At 53.8% G+C, this 24434-nt stretch overlaps 1 protein-coding gene across 7 annotated transcripts in view; it reads left to right on the forward strand.

The window, feature by feature from the left end:
• Plekhg5 (pleckstrin homology and RhoGEF domain containing G5) overlaps positions 1-24319 on the forward strand; it is a 43342-nt gene extending 19023 nt beyond the window's left edge. For 6 of the 7 annotated variants that reach the window (NM_201272.2, XM_087548608.1, XM_087548607.1 and 3 more), the window contains 20 exon segments: positions 10782-10911; positions 11728-11830; positions 12159-12219; positions 12529-12620; positions 13048-13184; positions 13463-13611; positions 14811-15017; positions 15104-15292; positions 15529-15624; positions 16240-16290; positions 16482-16631; positions 16901-17011; positions 17105-17254; positions 17327-17464; positions 17582-17701; positions 21296-21428; positions 21511-21626; positions 21807-21991; positions 22680-23447; positions 23717-24319. In NM_201272.2, coding sequence (NP_958429.1) covers positions 10782-10911; positions 11728-11830; positions 12159-12219; positions 12529-12620; positions 13048-13184; positions 13463-13611; positions 14811-15017; positions 15104-15292; positions 15529-15624; positions 16240-16290; positions 16482-16631; positions 16901-17011; positions 17105-17254; positions 17327-17464; positions 17582-17701; positions 21296-21428; positions 21511-21626; positions 21807-21991; positions 22680-23447; positions 23717-23726 — 3096 coding nt within the window. In that variant the 3' untranslated portion in view covers positions 23727-24319. 7 annotated transcript variants of the gene reach the window in all.
• Positions 24320-24434: the final 115 nt, after the last annotated feature.

The following is a 24434-nucleotide window of genomic DNA, read 5'->3' on the forward strand; positions in this document are numbered from 1 at the left end:
TAAAAAGCGGGGAAGGCGACTGGAGAGACGCCTCAGCGGTTAAGAGCACTTGGCTGCTCTTGCAGAGGACCTGGGTTCCATTAGCCGTTCCCAGTGCCCACTTGGGCTCACACAACTGTCTGTAACTCCAGTTCTAAGGGAGCTGACGCCCTTTTCTGACCTTCCGGGACGCCTGTGGTGCGCATGCATACGTGCAGGTAGGATGCTCATAGACACCAAATAAAAACAAATATATCTTTCTTTTCTAAGAGACCCAGAGAAAGGCGGGTGGTTTGAGAAGAGCAGTCAGCCTGGTTTGGGGCTCAGGCTGCAGGCTTCCCTTAGCTTGTTTCCTGGCTGCTCCTCCAGCCAGGACAGTTTCCTGTCACCTCCTTTCCCGAGGACCTATCTTCCAGCCCAGGTGATTTCACCAGTGACTTTGAACATGCGTTGGTCCAGTGCCAGCCCTTCGTATACAGTGAAGCTTACTGTTCACTCCCTAATGTCAAGATCCTAGCTCGTCAGTACCCCAAAGCCACCGCTTGGTCTCCTGCCACCATCCGGCTCACGGGCAGGACTTCCTGAGTGACCCATTATGCTACAGCCCAATGGGTGGTGGCACCTGAGACTGTGCACCTCTGAGATCTGACATGTTAACTCAGTCTGGGCTGTACGGAGGAGACACGTGTCCTTAGGTGAGGCTCGCTGGACGGACGACTGACTGGGGTGGGGTCCCTGAGTGAAAGAAAGGTCGGAATTCTGAGTTAAGGAGCCTTACATATAATAAGGCCTACAGTTCCTTACTGAGGGTCCTGATGATGCTGCCTCCATTTATTTAGCGATGGCATGTGCTTAAACACTACTCGGTGGCCATTAGGCGTCTGTGGTTGTGGTGTTGGGGGCCGTTGACTGGTGAGGGTGGGGGCTCAGGGGAGGGGCCTAAGCCTGTGGGGTACTTGGGAGGATGCTGTTCTAACCCTGCCCTATCTGGAAATCCCAAAAAGTCCCTGGGGGCCAGCAGAGGGCACATGAAGCTGTGCCTCAGGCTGCCTGGGGAGAGAGGGCCTCGGGAGAAGCCCTGGCCAGTCTAGGTGGGAGACAGGGAGATGGGGGCCAAAGGGTTCCTAGGCCCTACAAATAAATGCCTTGGGGACCTTCCTTGGGTGACTTTACTCAGTGGCCTTGTTCTTGCTATGCCTGGGCCCCACATCAAGGTCCAGTGCCCACGAGGATACAGAAGCTGCCCTCAAATAACTCGTTCTAGGAATGCCCAGTGATTCCTTCACACAGGTGAGGAGATTGCTGTCTTTGGGAAAGAACAGAGGGAGGTGGGGCACAAGAGCTCCTCAGCTTCCTCCCCATGAGCCTTCTCAGTGCCTCCAGGGAAACAGGTACTTTAGGAGCCGCCTTTTGCAGGGCAAGATTCACAGACTGCAGCCCCTTCCTCCTGCTTAGCTCTGCTTCCTGGCAGGGACCCTCAAGGGGAAGGGGCCTGTAGACAGGCTTCTGGTCCCGTGCTGTCTGTCCTAGGTCAGGTCCAGAGACCCACAGGACAAAAGGGTGAGGCCCAGGCCAAGGGAAAGGAGGAGGCCCGTGAGCCGCCTGCAGCTCTGAGAGCCGCCTGGCAGAGCCACCCCACCCTGGCTGGCCTGCCCACGCATGCAGGCTCCACCCTTGGATATCTGAGGTGGCGGGTAGAGCCCTGGGCCATCTCTCAGGGGAGCCCAGCCCTGCTAGAGAAGCCTAGGGCGGGCAAGTGTGCCTTTCAGACAAGAAGCCCCGGCTGCTATCTCTCCGGGCTGCTATCTTAGGGCTGTCCGTCAGCCGTGGGCCGGGCACTGAGCTGGCTCTGGATCTTGCCCCAGATTTGTAGCTCCTGCTGGACCCAGAATTACTCTCAGGCCAGGTCGGCCCTGTGTGGACTGTGGATGTCCACACAACCCTCTAACCTTCTGGAGTTGGGGAAAAAAGGACTAGGACGGGAAGAGCTTGACTGGGGGTGCCTTGGGGTTCCATTATCATCAGCTGCAGCATCTAGTTCCTGGGTATCAGTTTTCAACAAGGCAGTCCCGACTCGCCCTGGAGCTAGGCTAGGCCCCCTCCCCAGAAATGAGAGGCTAGGACCTCAGGTCTGCTTAGCTCCTCTGTGCGGTGGGAGGCCTTTCCCCTCCCTCTGTGGCAGGAGCTAGGGTTCCTCTCCTCACCTCCATTCTGCCACTTCCTTTACCCTACATCCTGGCCTGGGGCTGCAGGGCCTTGGTCCCCTGAGCAGCAGCCTCCACCCCTGTTAGAATTGCCAACCCCATTGCATGACCAGAGCCCAATCTCTCAGAAGTCCTTTTTAGGTGCATGTCCTGGCCCCAGTGATCTTTGCCTGCTGGGGCTTGGTTACCCCATCCTGGCAGGATTCTCTCCAAGCCGTCTTTGAACTCAGGACCCCGTCGTCCACCACTTAGCCTGTGCCAGTGTCCCAGCCCTATGCCATGCCTGAGCGATGGACGGGCAGAGGTTCTAGCCACAAGCGTGCATTCACCCACTGTGCACTGACGACCTTGGGGCAACCTGCAGCCTCTTCAGGCCTTAGCTTCTTCCCGTTAGGTTGGGGGCAATCATTGTCTCCTCTCCTGCCTCTCTGGTGAGAGTGGAATCTGTTGTTCAAATTCCTGGGTTGGGAAGTTGGGAAGACTCAGTGGAGAGCAGTGGCTATCTTCCTAATGTGGCACCCGGACAGAGGCAGAGGACTGCAGCAGGACCACATGAATCTGAGTGGACACTCACCTGCCTGGTCAGTCACACCCAGGTTCCAGGAAGAGGGGGAGGCTGTGTTGGTGCTTGGCCGCTTGGCCACAGGCGAGGTACCCTCCTGGAGAACTTCTCCGTCCCGAGTCTCCCATGGCTGAAACACCTTCCCTTCCCTTCTTCTGTTCCTTCATTGCTCCTGCGTGTAGCTGAGGGCCAGGACCATCCTGAAGGCTGAGAACACAGAGTGAGCCAGACAGACACCAAGGCCACCGGCCTCTGGCAGGGAGGAGTGACCAAGAGCAAGGAAGTCACATGATTAGAAACCTCGAAAAGGAATTAATTCAACACCAGGGACTCGGAGAACGAGGCTGAGGGGTTATTTCAAGAGTCTTTTGGGGAGGTAGGATTGGGGCCCGGAGCCAACCATTTGAAGGTTGAGCACATGCAGTTCTGGATAGAGCATGGGGGGTGAGGGGTCTGTGCTTCGGGAGCCATAGGGACATCAGCCAGAAGGCCAGAGGACAAACAGCCACATGAGACTGGCCAGGAGATGAAGACAGAACCTGGCTGTGGTGGATATTTTCTTTTTAATAAGATAAAAAATTTTAGTTTTCAAGGGAGTTACTTATATTGTCAGTGGTGAGTGACCTAGCCTCTAGGGTGAAGGTAGCCCTTGAAATCTAAGCTTAATTACTGCTCCAAGAGCCCTCTCAGAAGTCCCTGCTTCCTCCCTTTCCCCATGACGTCAGGTATAGGTGTCATCTCGGGGCTAGGTGTGCCAGTGACAGTATATATGCCCCCTACTTGGTCCTGCGGGATTTCCATGGAGGCCATTCCACAACCTGAGTCAGAAGGCAGTGTTTAGGCCAGGCGTGTTCACTCATGTAATCCCAACACCTAGCAGGCTGAGGTAGGAGAATTGCCTAAAATTCAAGGCCAGCCTTGGCTATAGGAGTGGGTTCCTATCTCCAAAAAACAAAGCAGGGCTTAGCTCTAGTTCCATTGGAAGAGGGCTTGTCCGGCACTCAGGCCCAAGAACCATGCAAAGCAACAGTGGTTTATTAGCTTTCTCTACAGCTGTTCAGTTTCTACAGTGAATCCCTTTATATATGTGTGTGTGTGTGTGTGTGTGTGTGTGTGTGTGTGTGTATGTGTGTATATACGTATATGCATATGTGTGTATGTGTATATACATGTACATGTGTGCATATATACAGGTGTATATACACATATATGTGTATATGCACATATACATATACATATATGTGTATGTATGCTCATATATACATATGTGTATATGTGTATTATGCACTATATATACACATACATACATACATACATACATACACACACACAGGGGACTTATTGGAATGGTTTGCGGACTGTCGTCCCACTAATCCAACAGTGACTGCCTAGAGCAGAAAGTCCAAGCATCCAGAAATTGTTCAGTCCATAAGGCTGGTCTCAGATGGTCTTCAGTAACGCTGGAGTCCCACAGAAGTAGGCTCCCATCACAGTGAAGGAATGGATGTGCTAGCAAGGTGAGGGCCAGCAGGCAAAGAGCAAAAGCTTTTTTCTTCCATGTCTTTATATAGGCTTCCAGCAGAAGGTGTGACCTGGGTTAAAGGTGTGTCTTTCTCCCTAAAGATTCGAATTAAAGACCAGTGTCTTCCTACCTCAAAATTCTGAACTAAAAGTGGACTCACCCACTTCAAACCAAGCCAAAATAAGAAAAAAAAAAAAAAAAAAAAAACCTCTCAGAGGTGTGCAATTTCTGGATTGTAGCCTGCTCCGCATGAAGTCAAGTTGACCACCAAGAGTAGCCATCACCGTGGTAATCACAGCGCCGTGGAGATGCAGGCCGACCAGAAGTTTAAGGTCGCGAGACTGTCACAAACCTGTCTGGGTTTTAACCACCATGAGTGTGCACTTGCCTTTGTGTGTCGACATTAACTGTAGGAGATGGAAGGGGATAAAGTGGCTGCCTCACTTCCTGGGGGTGAGTGTAGAAGCCCTTTGATAACCACACTGGAGACAGCCCCACCCAATCCGGACAGGGCGGCTTGTCCGGTGGTGCTGAGCGCCCTCTGGCGGCAGAGACCCAGCCTAGTAATACCAGGTGACCTGCAAAGGCCTGCCCTAGGGGTTTCACTGGCCCAACTCCCAGGGGACAGCCCAGGTCCTCCACCTTTTCCCACTAACCCTCCCCCCACCTCCCGAGTCTCTCCAAGGTCACGTGTTCCATTGGAGTCCCTGCCTTTGCCACTGGAGCAGATCCCAAGGGGTATGGGGAAGGGGGTGTTTGTAGGGCTTTGCATGGAGCCCGACATGGGCCTCAACAACAGGATGCTGGAGACCTAGCGAAGAGAGTTGACCCTGGGTGCCTAGCAAGCAGCGTCCTAGGATCCCAAGGACGTTAGTCCGTAAACCAGCTGCACTCCTCTTGTGTGGCGTCTGGGGCCCCTGGGGTGGAGAAGCACGGGGTTGAGGCCCTAAAACCGGGCTTCCAGTCTGTACTCTGGCCTGAGTAGCCCAAGCTGGGAGTGGCTGGGGTTCCGCGGGGTGTCACCAGCCCAGCCCCCCAGGCGCGACTGCACAATGGCAGGAAGCGGGGCTCGGAGCTTTGTCCCTAGCGCGGCGCAGACCGTCGCTTCCTCCGGCCACCATGGGGACAGGACCGGGCGTCTCCGGGCGCCGAGCGGCAGCCAGGCCCAGCTCAGAGCTGCCTTCCCTAGATTCCCAGTCCCTCTGGGTCGGGGGTCATGCCCGCAGCAGCGAGAGCCAGGTAGGGGGCCGTGGTTGGGGCCAAAGCCTAGCGAGTGGTGAGCATAACTTAACTTGATCCTCCCCATTACCCTCTACAGGGCCGCGGGATGGCTGAACTCCTGCCTAGACTGCAGCACACAGCTGCTGGGAGTGGGGGTGAAGCTTGAGGGGGGGTCCCCACCTTCAGGCTAAGAGGCTGGGTGGCAGAGATGCCCCTCAACCCTTTTCCCTTTTGTGTCCCTTGACTCCGGACACACCTGTGGGGCCCAAACCACCCCTCCCCCTTTCCTTCCTCTGTCCACACCCGGCTCAACCACTCAGCCTCAGCTTCTCCTGCCTTTTTCTCTCAGCCCTGTGTGAGGGGAGGGCCTGTTTTCCAGTTCTCTGTTCCCTGGCCCGTGAGTGGGACGAGGGAGATGGCTGTGCCCATGTGTCCTCTGTATTTGTGAGGGACGTCCCCTTTGACGTGTTGGGCTTCTCCCACAGTAGGGTAGTACAATTGCCTACAGAGGTAGGTTTGGTGGGCAGTAAGGGAGTGGAGGGAGGGGCTCACAAGTCTTAAGAAGAGAGGCCTGGACTGGAGTCTAGCTATGTGAATGAGCCTGCTTCAGTGCTGGGGAGACCCTGGTGGTTGTCTATAGGGATCTGAGGCAGGGGAAGACATCCAAGAGGGCTTTCCCTGCCCAACCCCATCCTCAATTTTCAGCTTGTGAATTCTGGGGATTCCAAAACGTCCTCCTTACTTCATATGGGAACTCTGGTTCAGTTCCCAGGACTGACCTTGTGGTCCCCTGAAGCCTAAAGGTCAGAGGCAGGATGGAGCCAGAGCTCCTGTCAGGGTAGGAGGGCCGAGGACTGGGAAGGGAATCCCTTGAGCAGGCTAGTCCAGTATCGAGTCGGCCAGAGGGAAATGACACCCTAACCCCCACTATGTAGCCCTGGTTGTCCTGGAACTCACTGTGTAGACCAGGCTGCCTTTGAACCCACAGAGATCCCCCTGCCTCTGCCTCTGGAGTGCTGGGATTAAAGGCGCTCAAGGTGCTGTTTAAAGGTGTTGACTAAATTAAAAAGAAAATTGTGGCCCGCCCTTAATTAGGAGCCCTTCTCTGGAGCCTACAATCTGGCTTGGTCTCTGCTGTGTCATACTGAGAGCAGAACCTTGGCTTGGCTGGAATGTTGCCACACCTGGCATTGACAGCCTGAAGCTGTGTTAGTCAGCAGGGGGCTGAAGCTGGGAGCCCTGGCTGGGCGGGTGGACTAGGAAGTGCCTGGAAAAGCCATTGAAGGGGAGCCGGGGCTTCTCCCCAGATCCTAGTCAGAGGAGGCCCCCAGAATGGGCAGAGGCGGGTCATTGTCTATATGCCCTGAGATTCGTGGCTGTACGTAGGTACGTATTTTCCTGTCTTTATCAGCAGTAACTGGAAATATTTCCACGTCTTGACCACCCGCTGTCAGGAATCTGGGTCTTGACGTCCTCCGGGACCCAGTTCCTGTCATCTCCCCAGGGGCAGGTTGGCCACCTGCTGACTGCTGTTCGTAAATCCAGAACCTTTTCTGTCACAAGAGCAATCAAACTAAGATTGGTTTCTTCCTGGAACCCACCCCTCCCCGAAGACTGACCGGGCCCGCATTCCTCCACGCACCTCTCCATTGTCTGATACCTGGTAGCAGTGTGGATGTGAGTAGATCAGGTCTGGCATCGAGTTACACAGGCTTCAGGCCCTGGCTGGGCGTGTAACCTTTGACAGTTTACTTTTCTGAGCTTCACATCCCTCTAATGGAAAGTGAGGATGAAGGGAGATGACCTCAGTGTAGCCCCTGGCAGAGGAGGAGGAGGAGGACCACTCGGTGCAGATCGGGCTTTCTGCTGCCTCTTCCTCCCTGCCTGCCCGCCTCCTCCTCAGTCACAGTCTAAACCATCTTCCTCTTGTCTGTCTTCTTGATCATCTCTTTTCACGCTCTCTCAAGCCACTCTCTCTCTCCTTGCCTAGTTAATAAAACATACAAACACTGAGCTGGCAATATGGCTCAGTGGGCAAAGGCGCACGCCACGGATGCTGGCCGCCTGGATTTGTCCAGGCTCATTCCAAGGCTTTGAATGAAGTCGATTAAAAAGTTAGGCCTGGGCTGGAGAGATGGCTCAGGGGTTAAGAGCACTGACTGCTCTTCCAGAGGTCCTGAGTAATTCCCAACAACCACATGGTGGCTCACAACCATCTGTAATGAGATCTGCTGCCCTCTTCTGGTGTGTCTGAGGACAGCGACGGTGTGCTCATATAATTAGACCTTTCAAAACAGAAAGAAGTATTAGTCCAGCATGGAATGTTCAGCAAAGGGAGCAGATTGAAAGGCTGGAGATGAGTTGGAGGCTCTGAGTGGGTATAGCACAAGTCCTCTTAGAACAGACTTCCCTCTGACCGCTCACAGACAGCTGACCAGAGGAGCTGGGGAGACCAGTTAGCAGGCTACCGATGTCATCTGTCTGAGGAACCATCGGGACAGCAGCCATTGCTGAAGCTGCAGGTCCTGACTCAGCCGTGTACACACACACACACACACACACACACACGGAGGCAGGCCAATCCTGTGTGTGAAAGAAAACAAAAAGGAGATGAAGCGGGGAGTTTAATGTCATCCTCACCTACATAGTGAGTTGGAGGCCAGCTTGGCCTACACAAGTCCATCTTAAAACTCCCTTTCCTGCCCTCCCCCCAAAAAGAAAAAGGGAACCCATACACCCACTCCTAGTCGTGGCCGGAATGATTGGTTGATTCGGGCACAAGCCATCATTGTGTGTGGAAGCCCTTGAGGTGGCTGGACAAGATGACAAATCGGGGCTTAGCGGCTGAGTCTTCCTTAACTGGGAGGGACTGGGAGGGGCTGGAGGGCTGATAGCTCACCGGGGTGGGGAGCATTTACTGCTCTCTGGTTTCCAGCCCCCACCTTGGATGGCTTGAAACCGCCAACCCGAAGCTCTTTTCTGGCCTCTGTGCAGACAGACAGACAGACAGACACACACACACGCACACACACACACACACACACACACACACACACACACACACACTGGGGAGCTGGTGTAACAGGTAAAAGTGCTTATGGAAACAGGCTAATGACCTATTCCTGAAACTCACAGTAGAAAGTGATAATTTATTCCTAGAGGTGGTTCTCTGTTACACACACACAGAGTTAAAAAAAAAAAAAGCTAGACTGGAGAGATGGCTCGGTGGTTAAAAGCACTCACTAGCTGTTCTTGTAGAGGACCCAGGTTCAGTTCCCAGCACCCACATGGTGATGCACCGGCTTCTATAACTCCAGTCCCTGGGTCTCCAAGAATGTCCTCTGGCCTCCCCAGGATGTACGCTCACATGATATGCATAAATGCAAGCAGATGGGCATACATAAAATAAACTTTTTTTTTTCTTTTTCTTTTTTTTTTTTTTTTTTTTTGGAGCTGGGGACCGAACCCAGGGCCTTGTGCTCGCTAGGCAAGCGCTCTACCGCTGAGCTAAGTCCCCAACCCCTAAAATAAACTTCTAAAATCTTGCTGGGGAGGGTGTTTCAAAACAGGGTTCCTCTGTGTAGCCCTCTCTGTAGCTGGCCTCAAACTCAGAGGTTCCCGTGCCGGTGAAGTGCTAGAATCAAGCGTGTGGGCCGCCACTGCCCAGCAAACTTTATAAATCTAAAACAAACAAATAAAAAACCTGGGCAGTGGTGGAGGAATCCCAGCACCCGTGGGTGGGGTGGGTGGAGGAGGCAGGTAGGTCTTGAGTTCAAGGCCAGCCTGGTTTACGGAGCCAGAGGGAGTTCTAGGAGGTACAGGCCTGTAATCCTAGCTACTCTAGGCCTAGAGATCAGAGAATCACAAGCTTGAGGCAAATTAAGGAGGTGAGGAGGAGGGAGGGATTGGTGGCTGCCTGCCTGCCTGCTGAGCTCTGGTTGACTCAGGCGGCGTGGGATTTCTGTGCCAGAGCAGACCTGAGGAAAAAGCCTGAGAGGAGGCAGATGTGGTGTGGCTTAGTCTCCGAATCCGGAAGGTTGAAGTATGTCAGCATGCTATTCTCACAACTCTCTGAAGGCCTGAAGTATTTAAAGATGAAAACCGGGGGAAGCTAGGCACCGGTGGCTCATGCCTGTGATACTAGCACTAGGGAGGCTGAGGCAGGAGGATTGCTCTGAGTTTGAGGCCTGCCTGAACTATAGAGTGAGATCCTGTCTGGCACCGCCACTCCAAAAAGGGGAATCTGTAACCCCAGCCTGTCAGAAGGCCGGGCCAGGGAGTGTGGAGAATTGCCTGGAAGCCGTGTAGAGGCTGCGCTTTTCCCCGGGAGGGGAAGAGGGGAACAGAAGCCAAGGGCTGAGGGAGCCCAGGACGCTGTTAGAAGGTGGAGAGGTTGCATGCCTCCTGCTCACGGAGGGAAACTTGACCCTGCAGGAAATGGGAGAGTCAGGGGTGAGAGCGTGTGGGCAGATCTGGGAGGAAGAGCCGGCTGCAGATTGGAGCAGGGCCAGTCACGGGAAGCCCCAGCTGCCCTGGGTGTGTGGTGGACGGGAGGTGGAGGTGGGAGCCTGTGAGCTTCTTGCTGGCTTCTGGAATTATTATTATTTTTTTTAAATGGAAAAAGCAGGAAGTGAAGTAGAACTGCACTGGGGCCAGGCCATTGTGCGGTAAGCCCTTGGCAGTTAGATGCTAAGAAGCTGACAGCCCTCTAGGAGGCAGGAAGAACAGATACATATAGATAAATATGGTAAATTCAAGTACAAGTCGCCAGGCAGAGGGTGTGTGTGTGTGTGTGTGTGTGTGTGTGTGTGTGCGCGTATCTCTGCGTGCACACGAGTGCGTGCACATGCCTGCGCATGTGTGTCAGTGAACAACCTGCTTTAGACTCTTCTGTAGCTCTGTGCTGGGCCTACTTGAAGCCTCGGATAGACCTTAGACCTGAGAGCAGAGGGCCCAGGCAACCAGGCTAGAATGCTTATCAGGGTGTTCCGATGTCAACTGAAGAACAAAACCAAGGCCCTTTTGGGGAGCTCTTTCTGCCAGAAAACCCCTGGTAGCCCTGGTCCACTGCTGATTGTCTGGTCTTGGGGGCAGGGTTCGTTTCCCTCTGCATTCCTTGGAAGCAGGTAGTGGATACTCGGGAAGGTTGTTCGAATGAATTGGCTAAGGGAAGCAGAGGGTGGGAGAAGATGGTGGATGTCCAGAGTAGTAGCCTGAGTGTTATGTCCGTCTGTCTGTCTGTCTGTCTGTCTGGAGCCCATCCTGACCCCACGTCTCCACCCTTCACCCACAGGTATGCCACCATGCCGACTGCCAGCAGCTGCACCACCGGGGGCCTCTGAACCTGTGTGAGATCTGTGACAGCAAGTTCCACAACACCACGCATTATGACGGGCATGTCCGATTTGACCTGCCTCCGCAAGGCAAGTCTGAGACCCAGCCCCACCCTGGAACTCTCCCAGAACCCTGGGTCTGGGCGGTAGCAGTGTTTGGGTGGTGGTTGGAACCTCAGTGGGGTCGTGAGAACAGCAGGAGAATGAAATACAAAGCTTCAGGTCCATCTCCTCCCCTCCCACAGCTGTCCCTGCGCCCCTGGCCAGGGTCAGCCCAGAACCCCCTTTCTTCCCAAGTCTGCGTATCCTTGGGGCCACCAGGAGCTTCTCTGGGCAAACTCCATTGGCCTAGGAGAACAGATGTGATAGCCACCATGTTTGGGAGGGTACGTGGAGGAGGGATTCAGAATCCCCTCCTGTTGAATAGAAGCTATCTCTAACTCTGACAAGACACCCAGACCAACTGTCACGGATCCCAGCTGGCAAGAGAGACAAAGGGACTCTCCACTCCCCCAGGATTCCTGGGACTTTAGGTGTGGTCTAGGCAGAGGGGGAGGGGAGGTCTTAAAGGAAGAGCGGTGACTTGGTCCCTGTCTGGGACAGCCCGTGAAGCATGGCCTTGTTACCCTCGTGCTATAGAAAGGTAGCATGTCACTGAGGTGACAGGTGGGTTTGTATTTGGGATGGGGCATCACCTGTGTATGCTCACAGAGCCTGTGGTCCTTTTGGGTGTGTGTGTGGGGGCATAGATAATAATGTTTGATACAGAACTGTAGGGCTTGAACCACCGGGGACAGAGGAGCTAGGGAGACCAAGGCTCTGTGCCTCTGCAGGAGGCCATATTTAAGGGCTACGGATGGACCATACAGGGAGCAGGGACATAACCCCGGCTCCCTTTCTCCAAAGGTTCCGTCCTGGCCCGGAATGTTTCCACACGGTCCTGCCCTCCACGAACCAGCCCTGCTGGGGACCTGGAGGAAGAAGACGAAGGCTATACCAATGGAAAAGGGTAGGTGTGGTCCATGGGCAGAGCCATCATCCTAGAAGTAAGATACATCGGGGACGTGTATGTCAGGGTTCTCTGGAGGAGGACCCTCCCCACCCCTGAAACCGCCCCAGATTAGGCCAACAAGCCCAACTGGCTTGAACTAGTTAACCGTTGTGTGCGACTCTGGTCTTGGCCACCAGGGGGCGGACAGTCCCACATAGGCAGCAAGCGGGGTAGAAATGTATCCAACTGCTTCCAATTGATGAGGGGTGGGGAGCCTAGCGAGACTCCCACTTACGTCCCACGCTGGTGAGGACTCACCAGCACCTCAGCGTCTGCTTCCCTACAGGGACCGGAAGAGCGCCGGCCTAAAGATCTCTAAGAAGAAAGCAAGGAGGAGGCACACGGATGTAAGGAACCAGGAGGGCTGATGGCCCTGTCTCTTCCAGGCCTTTTCCTCTCCTGAGGCTAGTCTCCCCGCTCTGAACGCTAGGGGATGGGGTCTGGAGTGAGCATGGCCCTCCCTTGCCTCCCTACCCTTCAGCTCAGAGCTGCCAACCTGGTCCAAGTCTGGAGGTGGGCAGGAACTTCTCAGGCAGGTAGAACATCAGGAACCTCTCTAGGAGTATGGCTGGGGAGATCTCTGGCCTTCCCTCCCCGTTGAGATTTTCATCTGGATGGTGACGTTTGGAGGAGCTAACAGCCCAGTGTCCTCTCAGGACCCAAGCAAGGAGTGCTTCACCTTGAAATTTGACCTGAACGTGGACATTGAAACAGAAATCGTGCCGGCCATGAAGAAGAAGTCACTGGGGTAGGGCTTGAGGAGGAGGTGGGGAGGGAAGATACGGCTCCTTTGTCGGGGTTTCCAGTCTCTGCAGTGTGTGTGTGTGTGTGTGTGTGTGTGTGTGTCTGTCTGTCTGTCTGTCTGTCTGTCCGTCTGTCTGTCCATGTGCATGCATGTCTGTCTGTGCATGTGCGTGTGTGTCCACTCCCATGCATCTGTGCACCACTCCTTCAGGCAGGCCTGCGTGGATGTCACACCTTTACAAGGCTCACCTGTGTTCTCTAACCCTGACTGTACAGCTGTGTCTGAGAGGGACTTGTAAAGCTCTGGGGGCAGGTGTGTGTGTGTGTGTATGTTGCTTTTCTTTGTAATTGGGGTGTCAGCTGAAGCAGTGTCTCGTTGGGCTGGGGAGCCGTATGATTGTCCTCCTAAAACATTCCTTCCTGGGGTGCAGGGAGGTGTTGCTGCCTGTGTTTGAGAGGAAGGGCATAGCACTGGGCAAAGTGGACATCTACCTGGATCAGTCCAACACACCCCTGTCCCTCACCTTTGAGGCCTACAGGTTTGGGGGACACTACCTGCGGGTCAAAGGTGAGCAGAGCCACAGGCCCCCGTGTCTTAGTGGGATGGTTGGGGTCTCCTGGATACAGAGCCCTTCCTGGGCTCGGGTTCCTATTGGCCATGATCCCGAGCAGGCTCATTAGCATACAGGTGTCTCTCCTGGGCATTTGTCCTGGTGCTGGCAGGGTGGGGCTCCCAGGGAGGGTTACTGGGCCTAGACTGAATCCTCAGGGAAGAGAGGACGAAGGCCCTATGTCTCCCATATGTGAGCACTGAGGACTTCTTGTCCCCCCAACATGCCACCCCAGCCAAGCCGGGGGACGAGGGCAAGGTGGAGCAGGGAGTGAAGGATTCCAAGTCCCTCAGTTTGCCAGCCCTGAGGCCCAGTGGGGCTGGGACCCCTGTGTTGGAACGTGTGGACCCTCAGAGCCGTCGAGAAAGCAGTCTGGACATCTTGGTGAGCAGGAGGGAGGGCTTGTGCGGTATGGGTGGGGCTGGGAACCTCCTCAAGGAAGACCCATCCTGGTTCCTACCCTACCACGCTTCTGCAGGGTTGTGGCTGTCTGTGAGGACCTCAGTTTCTCCGTGTGTAACTCTAAGGTGATAGGATTTGTCTAGGGCCCAGGGAATCGGCACATGGAGTATGTTTGTCTGTGGGACAGGAAATGAGCACATTTGTGTGGGGGAGTGAGAATGTCTCACTTCCAGAAGGGAATGTTTCATGGATCTTGTCTCTTCTTCCTTTTTTTCTTTTTCTTTTTTTTTTTTTTTTTTGTTTTTGTTTTTGTTTTGTTTTTGTGACAAGGTCATACCATGTAACCTTTGCTGTCTTTGAACTCTATAGAGAGGAGGCCTGGTCTCAAAGCCCTGGCTCTGCCTCCTGAGAGCTAAGACTGAAGGTGTGCCCCACCCACTGGGGTTTGGGGTTATTTTTTTGTTTGTTTGGGGTTTTTTGTTTGTTTTTGTTTTTCTGAAGGGGATGGTGAAGGCAGGATTTTTTTTGTTGTTGTTGTTTTGTTTTTTGTTTCTTGTTTGTTTTGTTTGTACAACCTTGGCTGTCCTGAAACTTGCTCTGTAGATCAGGCTAGCCTTGAACTCAGGTGTGCACCTAGCCACCTGGGTCTTCTTTTTCTTTTCCTCTTTCTTTCTCTTCTTTTGGTTTTGGGTGTTTAATTTTTTTTTAAAGAGATTTATTTATTATACATAAGTACACTGTTGCTCTCTTCAGACACCAGAAGAGGGCATCAGATCTCATGACAGATGGTTGTGAGCCACCATGTGGTTGCTGGGATTTGAACTCAGGTCCTCTGGAAGAGCAGTCAGTGCTCTTAACCACCGAGCCATCTCTCCAGCCCCAGTGGGACCTTTTGAAGCTCTGACTGTCGGTGCCACAGAGTGGTGTGTGTGTGAGTGAGAGAGACACACAGAGAGATATTCTTCCAATTCCTGCCTGTAGTCAGGTGGTCTGGGGCAGTAGTCCAGGTAGGTTGGACCTGTGTCAACATCTGAGTCTCCGGGGAGGTGGTAGCCTAGGACAAGGATCAAGGATACAGAGACCCTTTTGCCTGCTTGGTTGATCTGGGGCTCTTGAAACCCTGGTGTGGAGCTGTCAGGCCGGTGGGAACTGCACCTGACCGTTCCTCCCTCCCTGGTCAGGCTCCTGGCCGCCGCCGTAAGAACATGTCTGAGTTCCTGGGGGATACGAGCATCCCTGGGCAGGAGTCCCCTGCACCTTCCAGCTGTTCTCTGCCCGTTGGCAGCAGCGTTGGCAGCAGCGGCAGCAGCGAGAGCTGGAAGAACCGGGCGGCCAGTCGCTTCAGTGGTTTCTTCAGCTCCAGCCCCAGCACCGGGGCCTTTGGTCGGGTATGTAGCCCCGTGGGTTCGGTCTAAGCAGAGCAGCCAGCTAACCCAGATGCTGACCCTGGCCCCTGCCCTGGGTCTCCTCACAGGAGGTAGACAAGATGGAGCAGCTGGAGAGCAAGCTACACGCCTACAGTCTCTTTGGGCTACCCCGGATGCCCAGGAGGCTGCGCTTTGACCATGACTCCTGGGAGGAAGAGGAAGATGATGAGGAGGAGGAAGATAATTCAGGCCTGAGGCTGGAGGACAGCTGGAGGGAGCTCATTGATGGCCATGAGGTCGGTGTAACTAGGAAAACGCCCCGCTTGGCTGGCTTAGCGGTAGAGGATCTGTTAAGCAGCAGATGTCTTAACAGTAACAGCCCACATGCTCGGGACGGTGGCCTTCCCCTCCAGATCTCTGTGTTCCTATCAAGAAGATGAAGAGGTTGCATGCCGGGTTGCACACCCTCCCTGACTGTTTCCACACACCAGAGGCTGCTGGCTAACCTGGTTCCTTCCCTCCCTGCCTCTAGAAGCTGACCCGTCGGCAGTGCCACCAACAGGAGGCGGTGTGGGAGCTCCTGCACACAGAAGTCTCCTACATCCGGAAACTCCGTGTGATCACCAACGTGAGTGTGGGACCCCCCCCCCCCCGACCCATGTTGCTTCTCACGTGCGTGTACAGGCCGACTGCATGTGCGTGAGCCCTCGCTAAGCTGGGCTCTCCTGGCTGGGTTTGGAAACAGGCAAGTTAGTCAGGGCGAAGAGGGGATTCCTTCGAGTGCCTGGGAGGGGACTTCCCGCTTGTTGGTGAAGCCAGTTTAACCCAGGTGAGGTCTCAGTTGTTCAAAGGCTGCTTCTGAACTCCTGCTCTGCGTCAGGTTCCCAGGGTTGGCCACCCTGGGCAGGACAGAATGGATAGCACTTAGGGGACGTAAGCTGGGAAGAGTACTATGGCTTCCTGAAGAGAGACTGAATCAGGGCAGAAGTGACCCAGAGCATTCCATGTGTGCTGGGAAGACATTCTCCCCAGCTCTCCTTCTGATAGGACAAGTCAGGGTGACCCCCTCGCTCAGTTGGGCCATGGAGGGCTGTAGTTTCCGGGTGTAGAGGTCCAAACACCCTCTTCCTCTCTGGGTGCTTATGGGCCTTTCCGGGAAGGGGTAGCTAAGAGTCTGGGTAAGACTTCGGGGCCGGGACACCACCCCTACACGACCCTGCTGCAGTGTCCCCTCCCCCCACAGCTGTTCCTGTGTTGTCTTCTTAACCTGCAAGAGTCGGGGCTCCTGTGTGAGGTGCGACCTGGCCTGGGGCGGCGGCGGGGGAGGTACTAGGAAAGAGGCGGGGCCTAGCCGGGGGCGGGAGAGGGGCGGGTACTAGGTACCTGGTCTGGGGCAGTGGCGGGGGAGGTACGGAACTTGGGCGGGGCTAACCCTGAGGAGTGGGTGGGCCGGGGTGGAGCCAACCCACACTAATGTTTGCCCAGGTGGAGGCTGAACGCTTGTTCAGCAACATCCCTGAGCTCGCCCGGCTGCACCGCGGCCTGTGGAGCAGCGTGATGGTGCCGGTGCTGGAGAAAGCGCGGCGGACGCGGGCGCTACTGCAGCCCAGCGACTTTCTCAAAGGCTTCAAGATGGTAATGGGCAAGGATACGGGAAAACTCCCAGGGCTGGATCCTGCCTGCCCATCTAGTTCCCACTGACCTTAACCCCAGGTTACCTCTGTGGCCAAGAGAGGAAGTAGTAGGTGTTGATGACCTGGGTTTGAGTCCTTGCCACCTAGCTATGGGGGTGGCTCTCTCTGAGGCTTAGAACCCTCTCCTGGAAAGGATTCCTTGCTGGGGTGGTATGGGAAGCCCCTGGACCCCTGGGATCCGGAGGTAACAGGTTGTTCGCCTTGAGCCAGTTCGGCTCACTCTTCAAGCCGTACATCCGATACTGTATGGAGGAGGAAGGCTGCATGGAGTACATGCGCAGCTTGCTGCGGGACAATGATCTGTTCCGCGCGTACGTCACGGTGAGGGCCTGGGTGCAGGACCTTGGGCGCAACTGGATAGGGCGGGTCCTGTGGGGGGCGAGGTTAGAACTGAGCTCCACCCCCTTCCCATAGTGGGCGGAGAAACACCAACAGTGCCAGCGGCTGAAGCTGAGCGACATGCTGGCCAAGCCCCACCAGCGGCTCACCAAATACCCACTGCTGCTCAAGTCCGTACTGAGGAAGACGGATGAGCCCCGCGCCAAGGAAGCCATCATCACCATGGTAACCTGAGTGTGAGCAGAATATCCCGGGTTCCATCTCTCCCAGATCCTAAACCCCATCACCTATCCTCAGATCAGCTCTGTAGAACGCTTCATACACCATGTGAACACGTGCATGCGGCAGCGGCAGGAGCGGCAGCGCTTGGCGGGGGTGGTGAGCCGCATTGATGCCTACGAAGTGGTGGAGGGCAGCAACGACGAGGTGGATAAGGTGAGCCGGAAGGAGCCACTGGTGTCCTGAGAGCACCGGCTTCTCAGAGGGGGAGGATGCTGCAGATCTTCCGGTTCGCACCTGACCCCTCTGACTTCTGCTCTCACGTATGTAAAGTTCCTGAAGGAATTTCTACATCTGGACCTGACAGCACCCATGCCTGGCACCTCCCCTGAAGAGACGCGACAGCTGCTGCTGGAAGGGAGCCTGAGGATGAAGGAGGGGAAAGATAGCAAGGTGACCCCAGGATACCCACCCTACAAACCTTGTCCCACTTGCTCTTTGTAGGTTTTCTGTCCTTCCTGAGGCTCTCCCAGGTGGCCGCGGGTCAGTGGTTTATAACTGCCTAGCTAGTTACATGGTAACTGCCCTAGTTTGCTTTTCATTGATATGGTCAAAAGCCATTTGGGTAGGAAAGAATTTCCTTGGCTTTCCTGAGGAGAGCCAGAGCAGGATCCCAGAAGCAGGAACTGAAGCAGAGGCCGTGGTGGGATGTTTCTTACTGGTTTGCTCGGCCTGCTTTCTTACACAACCCAGGGCTAGCTACCCAGAGATGCCCCTGCCTACCGTGGGCTGGACCCTCCCACATCAACCATTAGTTAGGAAAATGCCCCAAAGATTGGTCTACAGACTAATTTGATAGATGTGTTTGTCTCCATGGTGGGCCCCTCTTTCCTAGCTTGTCTCAAATCGACAAAGAAACTAGCCAGCATGGTGACCTAAGAACAGGGGACAGATGCCATAGGACGAATGCCCTCCTAAAGTTTACAAAGTATGGGCTGGAGAGAGATGGCTCAGTGGTTAGGACCACCAACTGCTCTTCCAGAAGTCCTGAGTTAATTCCCGGCAACTACCTGGTGGCTCACAACCATCTGTAATGGGATCTGATGCTCTCTTCAGGTGTGTCTAAAGAAGATATAGTGTGCTCATATACATAAAATAAGTCTTTTTTTTTTAAAGATTTATTTATTCATTTATTATATATAAGCACACTGTAGCTGTCTTCAGATACACCAGAAGAGGGCATCAGATCTCTTTACAGATGGTTGTGAGCCACCATGTGGTTGCTGGGAATTGAACTCAGGACCTCTGGAAGAGCTCAGTGCTCTTAACCACTGAGCCTTCTCTCCAGTCCTATTTCTTCTTTTTAAAAAAGATTTACTTCTTTATGTATGTTTTATGTTTATGAACACTCTACCTGCATGTACACCTTCATGCCAGAAGAGGGCATTGGATCCTATTACAGATGGTTGTGAGCCAACAGGAGGTTGCTAGGAATTGAACTCAGGAGCCAGTGCTCAGCTGAGCCATCTTTCCAGCCCCTCCCCTTCTCTCTCTCTCTCTCTCTTTTCGGAGCTGGGGACCGAACCCAGGGCCTTGCACTTGCTAGGCAAGCGCTCTACCACTGAGCTAAATCCCCAGCCCCTCCTCTTCTCTCTTTATGATGGATTGAGTCCAGGTCCTCAGGATTGCTAAACAAACCCTGTAATGTGGTGGCACGCTCCTAGGGTGTTTTTTCTCTTTTCCATTAAACAATGGAATATTTAATGTTTAATAATTTATTACATATGATTATGTATAATCATAAATTAATACTATTTAATAAAACTTTTTGCAATAGGGTCTCATGACCCTCAGAATCACAGTATAGTTGAAGCTGGCTTTGAATTCATTTTGTTGTTTTGCAACAAGGTTTCACTATGTAACCTCCGCTGGCCTGGAACTCCCTATACAATCCAGGCTGGTCTCAGAGATCAGCCGTCCTCTGCTTCCCAAGTGCTGGGATTAAAAGTGTGAACCACCGGGGTTGGGGATTTAGCTCAGTGGTAGAGCGCTTGCCTAGGAAGCGCAAGGCCCTGGGTTCGGTCCCCAGCTCCAGAAAAAAAGAAAAGAAAAGAAAAAAGTGTGAACCACCATGCCCTGCTTGGGCTCCTTTCTCTGCCTCTCAAGTGCTTAGACTAAAGGTACAGGACACCATGCCTGAATACTTACTGTTTTGTTTTTCCCTGAGACAGGGTTTCTATGGGTAGCCCTGGCTCTCTGGGAATTCTCTCTGTAGACCAGGCTAGCCTTGAACCCAAAGCTAGGCCTGCTTCTGCCTTCCAAGTGCTGGAATTAAAGGTGTGCACCACCACTGGCCAGATCACTTACTTTTTTTTTTTAAAAGATTTATTTATTTATTATATATAAGTACACTGTAGCTGTCTTCAGATACACCAGAAGAGGGCATCGGATCTCTTTACAGATGGTTGTGAGCCACCATGTGGTTGCTGGGAATTGAACTCAGGACCTCTGGAAGAGCAGTCGGGTGCTCTTAACTGGTGAGCCATCTCTCCAGCCCGTTTTTTTTTTTTTTTTTTTTTTTTTAATATTTTATTTTTGAGTTAAATCATAAGTATGCATATCCTTCTTTCTCGCTCCTTTGTTTCTTTCTCAGACAAGGCCTCCATTAAAAAAAATATCGTCTTTTAGTTTTGAGGCTTAAAGCTGGAGAGATGACTCAGTGGGTAAGAGCACTTGCTGTTCTTCTGAAGAAGCCCCAGAGTTCAATTCCCAGCATCCCCAGAGCCTTCTGGATTCGTAAATCAAATACGTGTGCACATGCACGCGCACGCATGCACGCTGGCTTACTGTTGATATGCCTTGACTGGCTCAGTGCTTGGGCACTTCTAAATTTCCCCACAGCTAACAAACTCTCCGCTCTGGCATTCCTGACTTAACATCTCCTAAATCTGTATCTTATCTCTGCTGCCCAGGCTTCTTCTGGGCAGACGCCCATCTTTGCTTCTGGGCAGCTTTTCCAGGGGCTGCTTTCCTTCTTGTACCTACATTTTGACTGTTACTGTCTCCTGTTCCTTCCTGTGTGGTCTGTCCTACCCATCTCATGGTGTCCTACATTCTCTTATGGCGAACCCTCTCTTCCAAGGCCCGCCTCTTTCATCTGCTATTCTATTGGTTCTTTATTGATCAATCAAAAACCAGGAGAGATGGCTCAGTGGTTAAGAGCACTGACTCCTCTTCCAGAGGTCCTGAGTTCAAATCCCAGCACCCACACGGTGGCTCACAACCATCTGTACTGGGATCTGCTGCCCTCTTCTGGTGTGTCTGAAGACAGCTACAGTGTACTCACATATATGAAATAAATATTTACCAAAAAACAAAAACAGTTGGGGACAGGGACCTTAATTGTTTGGACATACAGATTCCTGATTTTGGGGGCCGGATTAAGACAAAGACCAATCCTAATTAAGAAAATATACTTCATTAAAAGACGAGTTTTAGGGGTTGGGGATTTGGCTCAGAGGTAGAGTGCTTGCCTAGCAACCGCAAGGCCCTGGGTTCGGTCCCCAGCTCCGAAAAAAAAGAAAAGGAAAAAAAAAAAAGGAAAAAAAAAAAGACGAGTTTTATGAAAATCCTTTTATGATAGGAAAGCGTTTGACAAAAACTGAGCTCCCAGAGGCCACTGGGCTCAGTGGCACGTGCTATCAAACCGTTGCTTGGTCCCTGTGTCCCCACAAATAGATATATACAAACCAAAAAGCATCTGCCTGCTGACATGCAGGGCTGGAGAGATTGCTCAGTCATTACAGGCACTGCCTGGGTTCAGTTCCACAGTTAAACGATAATTCTTAGCTCCGTGGCACTGGACATGCACGTGAAACACACCCATGCAGGCAAAAACCCACGTGCATAAAAACAAAGGCCAAACTGCTTTTAAGCAAATAAGTAAAATGCAAGTAGATCTTTAAAACAAAACAGCAAAGGTTTGCACCTAGCCCCAAGAGCCTCCTGTGGGTGACTCTGACTCCGGTTTCCCCACCACCACCACAGATGGACGTGTACTGCTTCCTGTTCACCGATCTACTCTTGGTGACCAAGGCTGTGAAGAAAGCGGAGAGGACGAAGGTCATCAGACCACCGCTCCTGGTGGACAAGATCGTGTGCCGGGAGCTTCGGGACCCTGGTACGGAATTCTGCCCCTCTGCTCCCGGACACGGGGCCGCCATGGGCAGGGGCCAATACTAACTCAGCCTTTCGGTGACCAGGTTCCTTCCTCCTCATCCACCTGAATGAATTCCACAGTGCTGTGGGGGCCTACACATTCCAGGCCAGCAGCCAGGCCTTGTGCCGGAGCTGGGTGGACACTCTTTACAATGCACAGGTGAGAGAAGGGTGAGCCATGGGGCAGACGGACCCTACTGCACACGGCTCAGAGAGGGCAGCCGGACCCTGCTGCACACGGCTCAGAGAGGGCAGCCGGGCTCTGCTGCACACGGCTCAGAGAGGGCAGCCGGGCTCTGCTGCACACAGCTCAGACTGTGCGTGCTCACTCAATCTGCAGAACCAGCTACAGCAGCTGCGCGCACAGCTGCTCTGTGCACAGGAGCATCCGGGCACCCAGCACCTCCAAAGCCTGGAAGAGGAGGAAGATGAGCAGGAAGAGGAGGGCGAAGAAAGCGGTACCTCAGCTGCCAGCTCCCCCACCATCCTTCGAAAGAGCAGCAACAGCCTGGACTCTGAGCACTGGTATGTGTTCCCAAGGCTGCATGGTGAGCTTGGGCCTCGGGCCTATAACCCCAGGACTTGAGAGCTGAGGCAGGAAGGTTACCTCAAGTTTTTGTCAGGCTTAGCAACAAAATAACTTGTGTCAACAAAGGAAAAGAAAATGGATGGCAGGGGCTGTGTGAAGGAGGACCACAGAGAGGAGGTGGGGGCAGTGATTGGGATGTAAAGTTAATAAATAAATAGATAAATTGGGGGGGGGGGGAGAAAGACAAACAGACTTATAATCTACCCAGCAAACCAAGGTACATGACTCAATCCCATTCCAAAACTTGAGAGGTGGAGGCAGAAGGATTGCCAAAAGTTTGAAGCCTGCTTGATCTCTGTAGTGAGCTCCAGGACGGCATTACCCAGACCAGGTCACACACAGGGACCATGGGGACAAGTCCCCTAGTGGGGTCATCTGGCTCAGCACAGATATGCTCTCTGAATGGTGGAATCATATGAACCCAGTGGGAGTCGGGATAGCTCTGTCTCCTGCTAGGGTCCTGGCACTGAGGGCAGTTTTCAATACACTCCATTCCACCTGGCTGCCTGGAGACTGCAGGTGTCACCCGGGTCAGGACGGGATACTGATGTTTGGTTATGCAGACTGTAAGTCTGAGCTGCTAGGGCTCCGGCTGCTTTATTAACTCCCTTCTGTCCCCCACAGTGCCTCAGATGGCTCCACTGAGACCCTGGCCATGGTCGTGGTAGAGCCCGGGGAGACACTGTCTTCCCCCGAGTTTGACCGCGGTCCCTTCAGCTCCCAGTCGGACGAGGCCTCTCTCAGTAACACTACTTCATCCATCACTCCCACCAGTGAGCTGCTACCCCTGGGCCCCGTGGACGGCCGGTCCTGCTCCATGGACTCTGCCTATGGCACCCTGTCCCCCACTTCCCTTCAAGACTTTGCGGCTCCACACCCTGTGGTTGAGCCAGTACCCGTGCCTCAGACCCCCTCACCCCAACCCTCACCCCGCCTCCGCCGCCGCACTCCGGTTCAGCTGCTCCCTCGCCTGCCCCACCTGCTCAAGTCCAAATCTGAGGCTAGCCTCCTACAGTTACTGTCAGGAACCACCACCAGCGTCTCGCCCCCAGCTCCCAGTCGCAGCCTTTCAGAACTGTGCCTGATCACTATGGCCCCTGGAGTTAGGACTCAGAGCTCCCTTCAGGAAGGTGGGCCTGGCTGGAATTGTCCAGGGGCGTGTGGCCCCTGCCAGGGCCCTCCGTTGTCAGAGTCTGAGAATAGACCCAGCCACAAGGCTGGGGGACCAGCAGATTCTGCCAGAAGGAAGTGCAGAGAGATGCCTTGTGGGACTGTGCCAAGGGTGCAGCCGGAGCCTTCCCCAGGGATCTCTGCTCAACACAGGAAGCTGACCCTGGCCCAGCTCTACCGGATCAGGACCACCCTACTGCTTAACTCCACGCTCACTGCCTCGTGAGTGGCCCGGCTAGGGGAGGGACAGATGGCTCTGATGGCACAGATAGCACTAAGTCTTGGTAATGGGGTAGTGACAGCCATGCCTTCACGTATCAGCCTTTTTCAGTTGAATGGGGAAAAACTTTAGACTAACATAGTACCAGGCGCGGCTACCTCTAGTAGGCCATAGTGGAGGGGAGAGGGGACCATGGAAGAGGGTGGGTTAGCTAGAACCACTTTATGATTGCCACCAGCCAAGGATGGACTTTTCTCCCCACCCCTTGCAGGGAGGTATGAGCTGGAGACCCCTAAGGGTGCCACTGATGAAGGGACAGCAGAGAGAGCTGCCTTCTGGGGATACGGCACCTGCTTCACTGCTGCCTCGGAGTGTGTGGAGACCAAGGAGACCCCCCAACAAGGGCACCACTGTCTGAGGACATCAGAGAGCCCACCTCCCGGAGGTCACAGCACCTGTTTGGCTGCTCTGTGTGTGTGTGTGTGTGTGTGTGTGTGTGTGTGTGTGTGTGTGTGTGCCCGCGCGTGTGCCAGAGCGCCAGGCAGGATGGTTTCCGGATCACCTCAAGGCCGATTTGCACTTTGCCGGACTGGATGGAATGGAGAAGGGCCCTGTAGAGCTCCAGGCCTTGGCTACAATGCTCCACCCCCTTGTCCAGGCAGCCCCTTGTCCTCTGCTCTTGATGTTGCCGGCCCTGATCCTCTGGGCTGGGCTCCAAGGCTGGGCTCTCACCGTCACCTTGGTTTGGGCTCATGAAATGAGTCCGTATCCCTCCTGGTCATGCTGGCCTCTGAGGCTGGGGCTGGGCTCTGTCAAGCTGCGTATTTATTGACTTTGGCTCTTCTATAAAGACTTGTATATACTCCCCTAGAAAGAGTCCTGTGGTTCCCTCCTTTGTTCCCTGCTTGGGCTGGGCTGGAGGGCTGTGTGTCTCGCCAGCTGTAAAGGGGCCCCTGTGGAAGATAACAGGCCAACATCCCAAGACCACC

The sequence above is a fragment of the Rattus norvegicus genome, chromosome 5 (assembly GCF_021556685.1).
Source record: "Rattus norvegicus strain SHRSP/BbbUtx chromosome 5, alternate assembly SHRSP_T2T, whole genome shotgun sequence".
Classification (NCBI taxonomy): domain Eukaryota; kingdom Metazoa; phylum Chordata; class Mammalia; order Rodentia; family Muridae; genus Rattus; species Rattus norvegicus.